The 16,065-nt window shown below is 43.4% G+C and overlaps 1 protein-coding gene across 2 annotated transcripts in view; it reads left to right on the forward strand.

Annotated features, from left to right (window-relative positions):
* Sh3d19 (SH3 domain containing 19) overlaps positions 1-16,065 on the forward strand; it is a 95,531-nt gene that overhangs the window by 59,706 nt on the left and 19,760 nt on the right. For both annotated transcript variants that reach the window (XM_048333829.1, XM_048333830.1), the window contains exons 4-10: positions 1,533-1,575; positions 2,498-2,636; positions 2,830-2,983; positions 4,707-5,708; positions 8,988-9,095; positions 11,846-11,958; positions 15,384-15,445. In XM_048333829.1, the coding sequence (XP_048189786.1) occupies positions 1,533-1,575; positions 2,498-2,636; positions 2,830-2,983; positions 4,707-5,708; positions 8,988-9,095; positions 11,846-11,958; positions 15,384-15,445 (1,621 nt within the window). The remainder of the gene's footprint in view (positions 1-1,532; positions 1,576-2,497; positions 2,637-2,829; positions 2,984-4,706; positions 5,709-8,987; positions 9,096-11,845; positions 11,959-15,383; positions 15,446-16,065) is intronic.

Raw genomic sequence — 16,065 nt, forward strand, 5'->3', positions numbered from 1 at the left:
AGATGCCTCGTGCACGGCTCTGGGCTCTCTGTTCCGTTACATTCCAATAGGTGAAAGGTACCTCATTTTGGTGTAGCTCTTGGTAAGAAGGTAACATCCAATCAAACCAGTTGATGCTATGGATATAAGAGCATCTTCTATGCCAAGACCAATGGGTCGAAAGTTTGCTAGCCCAGCCAGGTTAGACGGTGCAGCTCCATCCCCCCTCAAATTTCATTCCTACCTTTTATTCCCACCTTCAGCTCTACCTCTTGAGCTGTGGCAGCTCCTTGTTCAGAGAGAGGCTGAAAATAGAGAGAAGAAATGAAACATCCAGGCTTCTTTTCAACCCAGAAGCATTGAAAAAGTAGCATAATGGAGTGAAGAAAGCAATTGGGTGAACTCATTTCTATCTGAAACCAGTTCTCCCTTTGCGCAAATCTTTATATGATAGTGTGTGAATGATTTTCCCTCCCGAAAAGGATCCTTAGAATGTGGTGTTGACACGAAAGACAGAGAGCAACTCCAGGTGCACCCGTGGCGCATGCCTCTAATCTCTAGCTGTACGGCAAACTGAGATTGGGAAGATCACAATTGGAGGCCAGTCAGGCGAGATCAGTAGTTGGGTAGTGTTGTGCATGCCTGTCATTCTGGCTACGACAGGAAGCCTAAAATAGGCAGGCTGCACTCCAAGGAACACACAGGAAGGAAGGAAGACCCTATCTAAAATATTACCAGGGGACAATAAGAGGCTGGAGACATAGCTCAGTGGTAGAGCGCCTGCCTATAACAAGTGGAAGGCATGAGTTCAAACCTCAGGAAGAAAAAAGAGAATTTTCTATATTACATGAAAAGAATCCGATATATGACGTATGTTCCATCTTGTATCATTAAGTCTTGATTTACTTGATAAAGGAAAATTAGGGGGAAAAATTAAACTATTAAGCTCTCTGAGATTGAGACTTTAGGGGGAAAATCAGTGCTTAATATAATAATGTCTTTAAATGCATTTATAAAAATAATTTGAGCACCTTTTGCATTTATTATTTTAGTTATTAAGACTAAAGATTATAAAATCAGAAAGGAGAATGATGGAGGGAGTGACACTGATCAAGATGCGCTCTACTAATAAGTTGACATGCTGAATTGAGACTCCTTCATACAACTATTTAAAGATAATAATAAATATAATATAATAAAATACAAAGATTATAAAACTCCAGACAAGTTAGACGTAGCTTAGGGTATTTTTCTTCCCATTATTATTTTTGTCATTATCCTAATGTTCCCATCATGTAATTTCTATTTAATAATTTAATATACTTAATAGCTATCTTCCTTTCTCTGTTCATTTCTCAAATTATTTTCAGAACTACAGAATGTACTTTGGGGAGTTTCTGAAATCTGTGTTTTCTTATCTAATTTTAGCACATAATTATAATTAGCCTGTGCCATATAAAATCATTTTGAGTTATTTTTCTACTGAGAGGTGTTAAAATTCATATATTCCATGATGTTTGATATAAGCTAACTTTTTGTTTATTCTTCTATAGCTTCTCGGACTTCTATTCAGAGTGAACTTCATCGAGATAGGAGGTATGGTTTTATTTATAATAGAGAGATCATATATAGTCTGCTAATTTTATTGAGATTGTGTTATCAGTTGGCAGGGTAAGTATTTCTCTTTCACAAGAAGTACTTAACTTCATTCTACCTTATCCGTACATTTCCTGAATTAATCTATAAGTTTGAAGGATAAATATTTTGCTTGAGAGAAGCAATATAGCCTTGGAAGGTGTACTTTTGACTATTTGTTGAACTCAGTTTTTTGAAGTGCTTATTAAACAACTGTTACATATAAAGCATTGTTTTAACTGCCTCTGAGAAGTGCGTATTACCTCAGAGGTCCTTAATAAATGTAACCTAAATGAAGTAGATGGAGGACAGGATAGAAAATTGATCAGAAGAATGAAAAACAGAAAAGAGACAGCAGGCTAGGTATAGATGGCTGGTTAATGAATGGTGGATAGTTGGTTGGGAAGACGGAGGGAGGAGAGGATGGCTCCACAGTAGATGAAAGGACTAATGGACACACAGATAAGATGGCGGATGGATGGGTAGATTCAGTATGTACTTCCTAAATAACAGAACATTAAACCATTCCATGGAGCGGGATGTTTTCCCGTCGTAGGCCACACATGGCTATCCGCTAGACAGCAGTGGAGCTCTGGAGTAGAGACTGTGGGCTTTAATTCAAACAAGGCGGAGCTCCGTGTGCTCAGGCTCCATCTCTAGCTCTTGGGAAATGGCCCTTGCAATGGGGAATGACCACCACGGGGTCCCTTGTTGTGCTTTAGACCAACCTGGTCCAGAAAATGTATTTCTATGACTGTGGTACTTCCCACCCCCTTATTGTGTAGTGGTTGTTTCCCTGAGTCTTTGAACAATCTTCTAATAGACAATAACTTGGTGATAACCTGACGAGAAAACCAATCTCACTGGAGCTTCTGTCCTTCAGGCGCCCAGAGATCACCATTGTGGCTGCGGAGCCTTTGAGACCAGCATCCTGGTTCCCAGGAGCCCCACCCCCAGGACTGGGGTTCCCCCCTACGCCAGCACCAGGCCCTTGGAGACCAAATGAGCTAGTCCCTGCGGAGGTAAACACACGCCACATCTTTGCATGCACAAAGGGGCTTCAACTCAACCTGTCAGCGTCTGAATACAATGTATCCGACAGAGTTCATCTTATTTCTTTTAATTACTTTCGATTTTTTTTTAATTAACATGAAACCTCTCAGCCTCTTGGCTATTGCCCACAGAGGTCTAGAATTTTCGTTCTTTCTCTTGCAGCTCCCCCCGTCGTATGAGCAAGTCATAAAAGAAATCAACCAAGTTCAAGTTAATACTACAAACAATAACAATGCTGCTGCCACGCCGCGGAGCACTAGCACGTCTGCCACTCAGACCGACTTTCCAGAAGAAATAGACAACAGTCTGCCTCAAAGTAATGCGAGGAATCCGCCTTCCCCGATTCTGACCTGGTTCTAGGGGAGCAATCGGGAGGCTGCCAGCCTTTCACATCGTTTGTGATTCGTGCATAATTCACGGAGCTCTGCTTCGTACTCATTACGATCACTGTGTTTGTGCCTGCTTCGTTGGGGAGTGTGGTGGTGATTTTAATGGATCGTTCCCAACAGCTGCAGCTTCCGTCTCTCAGGCTTGTCCTATTTAATATCACAAAAAAAAAAAAATCACCGACGTAACTCACGGCACATGTTACCGTGGATTCCCTTTATTCCCGTTGGGGAGGGCTTTACACTTAGCAACTTCAATCTGATTAGGGTATGAAGACTGAACGGTCTCTTCAGTCCAGGGAAAGAAGTTCACAAGATAGTCACTGGGGTGTGTCTGTGATCCAGCTGTGAGAGAAGCCTAAACAGCAGGGTCGTGATCCAGGACAGAGGGACCCAAAAACAACAACAACAGTAACAAATTTCACAGGTTAAAAAGCATAAAGGGCTAGAGGCATGGCACAAGTGGCAGAGTGCCTTCCTAGCAAGCACCAAGTCCTAAGTGAAAACCCAAGTTATGTTGGACAGTGATGACCCACACCTGTAATCCTAGCTACTCTGGAAGATCTGAAGAGCACAATTCAATTCCAGCTTGGGCAGAAAAGTCCAGGGGGACTCTTACCTCCAATTAACCACTACAATGCTAGAATTGGAGACACTACCCGCCCCCCCCCCAAAAAAAATAACGGAAGTATGGCTCAAGTGGTAAAGTGTGCTCGGCAAGCATAAGGCCCTAAGTCTAAACCCTAGTACTACCTTCCCCACTAAGAGGAAAAAAAAAAAAAAGTTGAGGGTGGGTATCTATGCCGTTCACCCCAGCTACTCGGGAAGCAGAGAAAGCTGGATCACGACCTCAGGTCAGCCCTGGAAAAGTTACCTTAAGACTCTCCCAGAGGGCTGGGGATATGGCCTAGTGGCAAGAGTGCTCGCCTCATATACATGAAGTCCTGGGTTTAATTCCCCAGCACCACATATACAGAAGATGGCCAGAAGTGGCGCTGTGGCTCAAGTGGCAGAGTGCTAGCCTTGAGCAAAAAAAAAGCCAGGGATTGGGCTGGGGATATGGCCTAGTGGCAAGAGAGCTTGCCTTGTATACATGAGGCCCTGGGTTTGATTCCCCAGCACCACATATACAGAAAACGGCCAGGAGTGGCGCTGTGGCTCAAGTGGCAGAGTGCTGGCCTTGAGCAAAAGGAAGCCAGGGACAGTGCTCAGGCCCTGAGTCCAAGCCCCAGGACTGGCCAAAACAAAAAGACTCTCCCAGAATAATAAAGAATTGGATATGTGATAGAAGTGGTAGGTCAGCCCCCTGACACCTCAAAGAAGGGAAAAGAGGGAAGAAACTCTTTAAAAGTATTTTATTAGTATAACAGAAAAGGCTATAAGCTATAAGCTGCTTTGTAAAAGAAAAACACTGAAGATGTTGAAGTTTTGAAAATCAGATAGAAATGGTTCATTTGATGTCTACTGAGAATCCAGAACTTAGGGGAGGAATTTCATATTTCCCTAGTGATTTTGCAACCGCATTTTCCTCATTAGGGAAACCCAAATCTCTCGGGAGCCTACTTTGTGTTTTTAAAAGACCCACGTGTCTTCTAGCCGTTTCTCTTTCCCGTTCTAACGCTGCCGTTCCTTTTTCTTCCTTTGGATCTCCAGCACTACAGGCTTCTCGACAGCCTTCCCCGGCAGCCTCGCCCACCCATCTCCAGACCAACACGGCCCCTCTAATAGTCTTCGATACTCCTGAGGAACAGAACTGTCCGGGAAACCCCAGTGCTACAAGATGCCCAGTGCCAAGGCCAAGATCAAAAAACAACCTCAGACCAGCAGCCAGAGATCCTAACGTTAGAGAAAAAAGTCACCAGAAAAACAGCCCGGTGGTCCCAGAAGAGGTGTCATTATTCCCAGGCTGGTCCTCATCTCTGCTGGACAGAACCGACTTGGACGGTCAGGCGGTGATGTACACTATGAACCCAGAACAAAGCCAAACCAGTATTGTTTCGAGGGTCAAAGCATTTGAGGGTCAGAGCAATGCAGAAACCTCCCCGGCGCTGCCTAAGAAACCCGAAATCACCCCCCGCACACTCCCTCCAAAGCCAGCCGTCTCCTCAGGAAAACCCTGCGTGGCCCCCAAACCAGCTGCTGGCACAGCTCCGGGAGACTGGGACACTTGGACTGAAAACAGACTCCAGGTGACCTCCAGGGTAGGGCTCCCCCCATACTCGTCACCACAAGAAGCAGGAAACATCCCCGTAACCAAACCCGAATTGCCAAAGAAACCAACTCCTGGCCTTATTCGAAGTGGTGGTAATCATGAGATTTTGGGTGGGGGCCTCATGGCTGAGAGCGCCGGCGTTGGGAAGAAAGTCCCAACCCCCGCCCCTCGGCCTTTGCTGCCCAAGAAATCAGTTTCCTCTGAAAACCCCACCTGCCCTTCAGCGCCTCCAAAACCCGGCCCCGTTCCTCCCGCACTCTTGCTGGCAACACAAGCCAAAGCTTTCAGGTCAGCGGGAGAAGGAGCCCTGGCCGGTGCTCCCGCCCCAGCTCTGCCAAGCCGGCCCCTGGGCGACATTGACCTCATCAGCTTCGATGACGATGTTCTGCCCGCCTCACCCGGGAACCCGGCTGAAGAAGCTGTCGGTTCAGAAATGGTTCTAGGTGAGTAGGGGAAGATCTGTACCCGTTGGAGGTATCTTGAGTCCCACTTGTTGTCTTAAGTGTGGAAGGGGTGTGTGTGTGTGTGTGTGTGTGTGTGTGTGAGAGAGAGAGAGAGAGGGTGAATGGAGAAATTAAGAAACATAGAAGGCCAGGTAGTGGTATACCTGTAATCCTACCTATTCTGGAGGCTAAGATCTGAGGATTGCAGTTCAAAGCCAGACCAGGTAAGAGAGTCCTTGCAACTTATCAACAATTATTCAACAAAAGAAACTGGGAGTGGAGCTGTGGCTTAAGTGGTAAAGTGTCAGTCTTGAGCAAAAAAAAGGTAAGTGGCAGCACCCAGAAATAAATAGAGAGATGACAGGAGGTTGGGAGATGGATTCAGGGAGAAAGAGGAGATGCTCGAATGCAGTGATTACTATTACGTAAAGGGACTGGGATCAGGGACAGGTCGGGTTGTGCACTGGCAGGTAGCAGTTCAGGCCTTCCATTCAGAAGATGGAGGAAGGCTGGAAGGATGTGGCCTTAGAATAAGTAGCAGCTTCGCCTAGGTAGAAGGCATGCCATAGGTGGGCTGAGGCGGGGGATGGAGTACAAGCAGGGGAGTGGGGAAGAGGACTCAACCAAGAGGAGACTTCCCTAAGAGCCAGAACCTAACCGCATGTTGCAAGATTTTTTTTTTTCCTGTAATCTTTGCAATACTTTTTCTGCCACCTTCCCGCAGCATCTTCCCTTGGGAACACAAATCTTTATAAATAAGATTCAGCAGTTGTAGGCTAGCTCCCAAGACCTAGACAATTAAATTTCTAAGAGACACATGTTTTCTTTCCTCAGGCTCTTCGGAAGTATAGTTGATCTCTGATTTGTCAGACTAAGCTAATCTACTTGTCTTCGATAAGATTCCTTTTACTACTGTTTACTTCTTTAGGTGGAGTGTGTAAACATATAAACTTACAAATAGCAAGCATATTTATTAAATGTTTATCAAGCATACAACCTTGAAACTCTGTAGCCTATAAAAAGACACACCTCTTGTCCCTAAAGATAGGAAGAAACAAAAACATTAAAATCTATTACCGGGCCTGGGGCTTGAACTCAGAGCCTGGGATAAGTTCTTTGGAGATGAGAATTCTTTTTTTTTTTTTTTCTGGCCAGTCCTGGGCCTTGGACTCAGGGCCTGAGCACTGTCCCTTGCTTCTTCCCGCTCAAGGCTAACACTCTGCCACCTGAGCCACAGCGCCCCTTCTGGCCGTTTTCCATATATGTGGTGCTGGGCAATCTAACTGAGAGCTTCATGTGTAGGAGGCAAGCACTCTTGCCACTAGGCCATACTCCCAGCCCACTGGAGATGAGAAAAATGTGAGCCACTCTGACATTCTTTGACACCTCAAATAACTAGCCCCTTTTAGATGAAGAAAATAATGCTGAGAGAGATCGGTGGATACTACCACAGAGCTAAGTTTCATAAGCCTAGATTCAAATGTACCTTTTAATCCTAAGTCAAGTTTATTTTTCACATTTGCGGTACAGCATTTTTCAGGGCTCCTTAAGCCAAGCAACACTTCAGGAATGCCTCAGGTCTTTGTTAATATTTCTTTTTTCTTGCTAGTGTTGGAGTTTCAACGCAGCGCCTCTCATACTTGCTTGGGTTACTTATCCTGCTGGCACTTTGCCCCTTGAACTATGCCTCCAGCCCAGCTTTTTGCTGGCTATTTTGGAGATAGAGTCTCTCAGACTTTTCTGCCAGGATTGGCTTTGGACTAAGATCCTCCAGATCTCAGCCTCCGGAGGAGCTAGAATTACAAGTGTGAGAGCCACTCGCGCCAGTAGCTGCATTTTCTTATTTCAATACTTTTAATGTCGCAAGCTTCAGAGAAGGGCAGAGATGGATGAACCCAATAGCAGCAAACTGTGATGGAGCAGAGACTGTGCCGCATGAACAAAGTGCAGCCCCTTTTTAGAATCTATGGGACTGGTAACCTAGTTAGTAAGTGCTAAGAATTTATTCTGTACCATCAAAGCAGATAATTATAGTCATCTTCCAGAAGGAAGGTCCGCGGTAGATTCAGCGTGAATGCAAGGTGTGCTTCACCCCCAGCCTCCGTGTTTTCATTTCTCCCACTTCATTGCACAACGTTTAATTACTAGGGCAGTCTTCTAGCACAATGTGTAATTTGTTTGCCCCACCTGCCTTTCCCCATTGCTCATGAGTGTGGAGTTAACTGAGTGTCTTCTTTGTAAACCTGTACCCAGCCCTGTGTGTTTAACACTGACTTAGCCACTCCATCACACAATCTCCCCAGAGAAATTTAGTCTCTCAGGTTCTGCCACAGTTGCCTTGGGACTTGGAGGATTTACTTAACCTGGCAGTGCCTAGGATTCCTCATCTAGCAGATGCCATAGTAAGTCTCCACATGGAGGGTGTTGCAAGGACTGTCATTGGGCAGGAAAGCCCTATGACTGAGCCAGAGGAAGTGGTCACTACCTAGAAGTTGTTGTTGTTGTTAGACTTGAACTCAGGACCTAGGTGCTGTTGCTGAGCTCTTTTTGCTCGAGGCTGGTGCTCTGCCACTTTAGGCCACAGCTCCGCTTGGGGTTTTCCCGTGGTTAATTGGAGATAAGAGTCTCATGGATCGGTTAGAATGGAAAAAAGGCCAAATCATATATCCATGCCCCCAAATTATTAAATATTTGAAGGAAGATGTCTTATTTTATTTCCGGAGGAACGTGTGTACCACTCTCCTTTTACTGAAGAGTAGGCTTATTACATTAATCACTCAATCCGAGACTTCTGAACCCCTTCCCTGTGCCAGGCTGCCACTGAGAAGGTTGAGGGCCCTTGGTGAGTCTGTGAACAGGCTGGGAGAAGAATCCTTATTTCCTGGGAGACACAGGACGCAGGCACGCGGTAGGAGGGGAGGCCCCCCCCCCCCCCGCGCTGTACAACCTGGAAAGATTGTCTTGTTTCTGTTACAGACACTTACGAAATGATTAGACTCCCCTGGAATACGGTAGCTTCTCCATAATTCAGGAAAACCCTGGCTCGCTCAACAGAGGAAGAAGAGTGATATGAATTATTTACAGAGCACTAAATTATTTCCTTTTTATGAGTTCCAACTTAGTTTTTGTCTGTGCAAACTGAGATTTTGTTTATCCACGAATAGTTTCCCCTGGGGCATGAAAAATAGAACTCTTAAATTATGAATGAGGATTTTTTTGTTGTTGTTGTTTGAGTCCTTGTTAACTAAAACATGTAAAATAAACTATGTGTTTCATTAGATCCCTTTCAGCTCCCCACAAAAGCAGAAGCAACAAAAGAAAGGGCAGTTCAACCAGCAATCACCAGGAAGCCGACTGTCATTCGGATTCCTGCCAAACCAGGAAAATGTAAGCACTCGGCCATCTTTATTTACTTCTCCAAGAGCTTGAGAGGGAGCGCGAAATACTGATTTACCAGTGTAACTGGCCCTTATTATTCATAGTCACGGACATTTAGAAGGAGTTGTTTCTTCGTAATTCTGCAGAAAATTACAATAGTACTTTTGCATTTCATTTTTCTTTAAGGTTGTTTTAGGCAGCAAGAGATGGATGTCTGAACAGTTGTGATATTCATGTTACCACCTTTGTAAAGAGAGGGAAGTAACTTAAATGAGTTAGCAAATACAGTTATTAACATCTATCAGAAAAATATTATTCCAATCAACACTACTCAATATGGCTGGGTTTGGCTTATGTAAAAATCTGCACCCAATCTGGACACCCGTGGTCTGCGCTTGTAATCCTAGTTACTCAGGAGGCTGAGATCTGAGGATTGTGGTTCGAAGCTCAGCCAGGAAAGTCTGTGAGGCTCATCTCTAGTTAACCACCATAAAGCCAGAAGTGGAGCTGTGGCTCAAGTTGTAGAGCCATAGGCTTGAACAAAAAAGCTCAGGTTCAGTGCCCAGGCCCTTAGTTCAAGTCCTAGAACTGGGGTGAGTGTACACACACACACACACACACCAAAAAGCAAAAGAAATGTACGTAAATGCTCTAAAAATATATAATGATACCCTTTGTGCATGTGAGTAAGCCAATCCTTGGGCCTGAACTCAGAGCCCCCAACCTATAACAATACTTCTGCTTATAATGATGTTATTGCCAAATAAAAAAATTCAAATCGGGGCTGGGGATATAGCCTAGTGGCAAGAGTGCCTGCCTCGGATACACGAGGCCCTAGGTTCGATTCCCCAGCACCACATATACAGAAAACGGCCAGAAGCGGTGCTGTGGCTCAAGTGGCAGAGTGCTAGCCTTGAGCGGGAAGAAGCCAGGGACGGTGCTCAGGCCCTGGGTCCAAGGCCCAGGACTGGCCCAAAAAAAAAAAAAATTCAAATCACTGTGATACATTTATTGGTGTGTGTATACTGGTACTGGGGCTTGAACTTGGGGCCTGAGTGCCATCTCTGAGCATTTTTTGTTCTATCTCTTGAACCACACAGCTTTACTTCAGTTTTTTTTGTTGTTGTTTAATTAGAGATAAGTCTCTTGGACTTTGAACACAGTCCTCAGATCTGAGCCTGAGTAGCTGAGATCACAGGCATTTTCTCCCTTTGAACATGTTTTCTGGACCCCATCTCAGAGACTCAGGTCAATTGGGGCAAGTGAGAGAACTATGTTACACAGGTAGTCAGAAATGAAATGGCGTTTGTCCCGCATAACCACAGTAGAGCCAGCCTCTTTACATCATCCACTCCTGCTTTTGTTTTCTTTTTCAAATTCCTTAGCTTCTACTTGCAGATATATTGGCCATTTATTTAAGGTACACGTCGCCTCTTCTAAAGCAATGGGTGATCCCGAGGAATAAAAAAATAAATCAATCCAAAGGGAATGTTTCCTGTCGGTGGCTACGACAGGACGCGCAGGAATCCTCCCGTTCTAGGTTGTTCATGTGACACGACAGCAGAGTGTCCATTAGCAACTGCTACAAACATCTGCCTTTCAGGGCTACCGCCACCCATGCAGGGGGCTTTGTCCTTCTCCGTGTCTGGCAGCCGCCCAGGCAGCCTCTCCTCACCAGGTGTTCTCATTCCCTGGTTTTAAGTCTCTTGACCCTCACTAAATCTGGTCATCTTTGTTTTCTTCCTTTAAAGTCAGCTGGAAGGACACGATTACTGAGAGATGGGTGCAATTTGTAGGTAGAGGTATCGTTTGGTTAATTGAGGTTAATTATGTTCATTCATCTAAACTAATGGTTTAGAAAACATAATTTGGACCGGGAAGGGTTAGGTATACAACCTACTATTAGAATGAGCACAGACTTTTAGGTTCTAAAGAAAGAAGAAAAACTGGACAATTAACTAAGGTTTGGTTTTCTTCATTATAAAGTATGTAGGATATTGTCTAGGATGTCACTGTCTAGAACTTTCTATGAATACGTATGGTAATGATAATGCTGTCTGTGATGGCCAGGAGTAGCCTCTGTGTTCAAGGGGCTACTGCATAAAGGAAATGTGGGGGGGGGGGGCGGCAATTGATAGACAAATTTTAATTGTATTGCATTTTAATTAATTGAGGTTTAAGGATAAATCACCGCATGTGATGACTATTAGCTAGTAGACTAGACAAAAGTAGGACCTAGATTTTAGTTAGCAAAACGTATATGAATAAAGTACCTGAGTTAAATGTCTGGTACATATAAGGTTCTAAACATGCTTGCTATTTAATTACTTAGTATTATTTTCACAAACATACAATAGCCCAGTGCCAGTGGCTCATGACTATAATCCTAGCTACTGAGGAGAAAGAGATCTGTGCTTTGTGATTTGAAGCCAGCCCTAGCTTCCAAGTCCATGAGACTTCTACCTCCAATTAACTACCAAAAGGGCTGGAAGTGAATCTGTGGCTCAAGTGGTAGAGTGCTTTAAAAGAAAAAAAGCTTAGTTTTCAAGCCCCAGAACAGGCGCACACACACAAAATCATCCAATGAAATAAACTGATGTTTTTTAATATGTCAGTTTTCTGAGAGCTCTTTGGCATTTGCTTAACTATCTGTTCGAGGAGTTCTCTGTGATCGCCATTTTCCTTTGGAGCCAAACTACATCATTCACTTTGAAATGCCAGACTAGACATTACTAATGAATCTCTGCTACTTTTTCCAGGTTTACTTGAGGAACCACAAAACCCACCTCCACTCCCTGCTGAAAAGCCTATTGGAAATACATACAGTGCAGTGTCTGCAAAACTCAGTAATGCCGACAGAAGTAGAAACGCGGTAAGTTATCATTACAGGTCGTGTTGGGTGGGAGACAGAGCCATGTACTAAATTTAAATATTCAGCTGATGTCTACATTGTTTAAAAAATAAACTTCTAGGGCTGGGGATATAGCCTAGTGGCAAGAGTGCCTGCCTCATATACACGAGGCCCTAGGTTCGATTCCCCAGCACCACATATACAGAAAACGGCCAGAAGCGGCGCTGTGGCTCAAGTGGCAGAGTGCTAGCCTTGAGCGGGAAGAAGCCAGGGACAGTGCTCAGGCCCTGAGTCCAAGGCCCAGGACTGGCCAAAAAAAAAAAAAAAATACAACAAGAGACAAAAAATAAACTTCTACTAGAAACCAGCTGCTACTGGGCGTGATGATCATGCCTGTAATCTTAGTACTTAGGAAGCTGAAGTAGGAAGATCGCAAGTTCCAGACCAGCCTGGACCACGTAGTAAGACATGTTTCAAAAAAAAGAAAAATTACTAGGCCTCATATACTCCTAATAGGATGGTCAATGTTTGAGAACTCTTTGTAGAAGGATGAGAGTAATTCATTGTATTTTGTCATAATAGACATATTTTAAAGGTGCTAATAATGAAAGTTATTAAAAAGAAATCATGAGGCCTAGGGGTGTGGTTCAAACGGTATTGCATCTGCCTAGCAAGTTTAAGGGCCTGAATGCAAACTCCAGTAACTAAACACCAAGGAAAATAAGACCTTTTTTCTTTTTTTTTTTTCCTTCTACTCCTAGAGATTGAACTCAGGGCCTGAGCACTGTCTCTGAGCTTCTTTTGCTCAAGGCTAGCATTCTACCATTTGAACCACAGCCCCACTTCCGGCTTTTTCTGTGTATGTGGTACTGAGGAATCAAACCCAGGACTTCATGCGTGTTAGGCAAGCACTCTGCCAAATTTGCAGCCAGAAAATAAAACCTTTTATATTTATTGAAGTAGATTTAGTCAGACCGTCAACTTTTATTGAAACTATCCAAACAATAATATGATTTTAAGAGAATTACCCTAAGAATTTTTTAATCTGATTTTTTTTTTCCTGTGCCCCAGTACTGGGGTTTGAGCTCAGTTAAGTTCCTGGGCAATATCCCTTAGCTTTTTTCACTCAAGACTAGTGGCTCTATCATTTGCTCACCATAGAAAATCAAGAAAAAAGATAATACCACTGCTGGCAGGGTGCCAGTTGTTCATAGCTGTAATACTAGCTGCTCAGCAGGCTGAGATTTAAAGCCAGCCCAGGTGGAAAGGCCCTGAAGACTTCATCTCCAATTAACTAGGGGAAAAAAACCACACTGGAAGCTCAAGTGGTAGAGGACCATCCATAAGCAAGCAAGCAAACAAGTGTCAGGCTCTGAGTTCAAATCTCAGTACTGCCCAAATTAAATGTATTTTTTTTTTAAAAAAAACAACTTCTCCTTAGCTGCTAGAGTTTGTTTGCTTACTCTAATTATAAATGTGGCCAAAGGGGGTGGGGGTGGGGATTGTATTTTATTCCAGCAGCAGTTTCAGGAAAAAAAAAAGTACAGGCAGCAGCATATTTCTGAGACACAGATTACATCCTAGAATATTGCAGGGTTTATGGGCTAGTGACTCGCCTCACTACATTAACTGAACTCATTAGGGAAACCAAATTTTAAGAGCAGGCTTAATTTGTTTTTAAAAAATAGGGTTTTAAAACATTGAAACACATTTAAATGAGCACAGTTATTGGCAATTAATCATTTGGTATTTAAGGAGAAGTTATAAATGCTCAGCATGAAGTTAAAATCATAAAAGTGTGTTATAACTCATTTGTAAGGAGAAAAACAGTCTGATTTTCCCAATATATAATTAAACTCTCTTTACCTGCCCCCCCCCCAACAAAAAGTAGCATTGTAATTTTATATGTATATCAGCCTTCCACCATGAGGTCTTGAAGAAATATTATGTCATATGTACATTGATTGCTAAGTAAGAGGAAAAATAGATCTTGTAGAAAAGTTTTACATTCTGACTTTAAAAAATAAGGTAGTTGGAATTAAGAGAATTTGTGAGGAATTGGGGGAGAAGCCCACAAATTTGTGTCTGAGAAACTTCAGCACTAATGACACCCTAGACTAAATGCACTTAACAGACATCTACAGAATATTTCATCCAGCAGTTGCACAATACACAATCTTCTCAAAAACCCACGAAAACTTCTCCAAAATAAATACTGTTGTAGAACATGATGCAATCTTAGAAAATGCCAAGAAAATTGAAATAACTCACTGTATTCTAGCAGACCACAATGGAACTAAACTAGAACTCACCATCAAAACATACTCCTGAAAATATTCAAACACATAAGTCTGAAAGTGGTAGAGTGCTAGGCTTGAACAAAAGAGTTCAGGGACAACATCTAGGCCATGAGTTCAAGCCCCACAACCAACCAGAAACAACAACAACAAAAAAGTTCCTGGAAAATCCAGGTACTGGTGTTGCACACCTGTGATCCTAGCTACTCAGGTAGCTAACATCTGAGGAGAGAGGTTTGAAGCCAGCCTGGGTAGGAAAGCTCTTGGGACTCTTATTTCCAATTACTATCAAAAAGCTGCTCTTCAACAGATAGAGTGCTAAAGCTAAACGACAGAGCCTAGGCCCTGAGTGCAAGCCCTAGTACTGACACTAGGTATGTAGGTAAATAATAGGGAAGGAGGGAGAAAGGGAGGGAGGGAAAAAGATCGATCGATTGATAGATAGATAGATAGATAGATAGATAGATAGATAGATAGATACTAACATTCCAACTCTTTCCTTCAGTTTTCCTATCTCTCCACGCTTCCCTACAAAAACACTTCTCAGCCTTACTTCTCAGTACTTACTTGGACCTCTTATTTCTCTCTCCATGGCATTCTCTCTGGACACTCCTTAACGTCCCTTTTATGTTCCCACCTGCTTTAGTTAAAATTCTACTGCAAAATATTGAAACTATCTTAGAAGGAGATAATGATCTGCCTGTTCAAAGCAAAACAAACTAATAACCACTTCACTTAGCATGTGTTTAAACTCAGGAACAGAGTGTTTCCTGTGTATAATTGGGATGGATAAATACCAAATATTTGTTTGATTCTTTATGGTGCCTGCTTGAGTCCTTACTGAGTTAACCTACCGTGATTTACACATCACCTCTTGATAGCTCATGAATCACTGGGTATCGAGCCAGTACACATTGGTCTCTTTCTCTGGCTGTTTTGTTGTTGTTGTTGTTTTAAACCTGTATTAGGACATAGATAATTGAGTAGGAGTGAGTAATGAATTAGTAGTTTGAAGTCTTTTCAACTATTTTCTATAACTTCACTATATTTTTGCTCACAAACCCAGCTAGTCAGCTATCCAAAATTTCTTTAGACTAGGTCATAGTTAATATTAACTTTGATTGAAAAAGCATTCTCTAATACTTGTAGGACTCTGACCATGCCAGTGAATCAGGAGGTTTTGTGCGAGGACCCCCAAGGTTGCCACCAAGGTAAGTAAAATATGGGGAATTTTTAGATAAAATGTAATGGCTCAGCCCAGCACTAACTAGTTGCTCATGTGGGTAGTCCTAGCTTCTCAGGAGGGTGAGCTAAGAGGATTGCAGTTCCCAGCCAGCCCAGGCCGGAAAGCCTGTGAGAGTCTTATCTCCAATTCACTACCAAAAAGCTAGACGTGGAGCTGTGGCTCAAATGGTAGAGTGCCAACCTTGAGCAACAAGTCTAATAGCACCTAGGCTGAGTTCAAGGCCCAGTACCAGCACAAAAAAGAAAAATAGCCCAGAGACTCAGCTCCTTTTCTACCATGCAGAACAAGCACTTTTACTTATCCTCACATAAACGAACAAGACTACCTTCCCAACCCAAAACAATTCCACTTCTGGAATACAGACACACTCAGCTAAGTGGGACAGACGTGGTACTTGGCATTTCGAAAGGCCGCAGGCTCTGTAATGTCCTGGTGACTGGGTGCTGAGTTCCAGGGCTGTTGGAACAAAAGGCCATGTTGCTATCCTAATACGTTGCTGCAGTGAATCTTTTTTGGCCAGTCCTGGGCCTTGGACTCAGGGCCTGAGCACTGTCCCTGGCTTCTTCCCGCTCAAGGCTAGCACTC

The sequence above is a fragment of the Perognathus longimembris genome, chromosome 24 (genome assembly GCF_023159225.1).
Source record: "Perognathus longimembris pacificus isolate PPM17 chromosome 24, ASM2315922v1, whole genome shotgun sequence".
NCBI classification, from domain to species: Eukaryota; Metazoa; Chordata; class Mammalia; order Rodentia; family Heteromyidae; genus Perognathus; species Perognathus longimembris.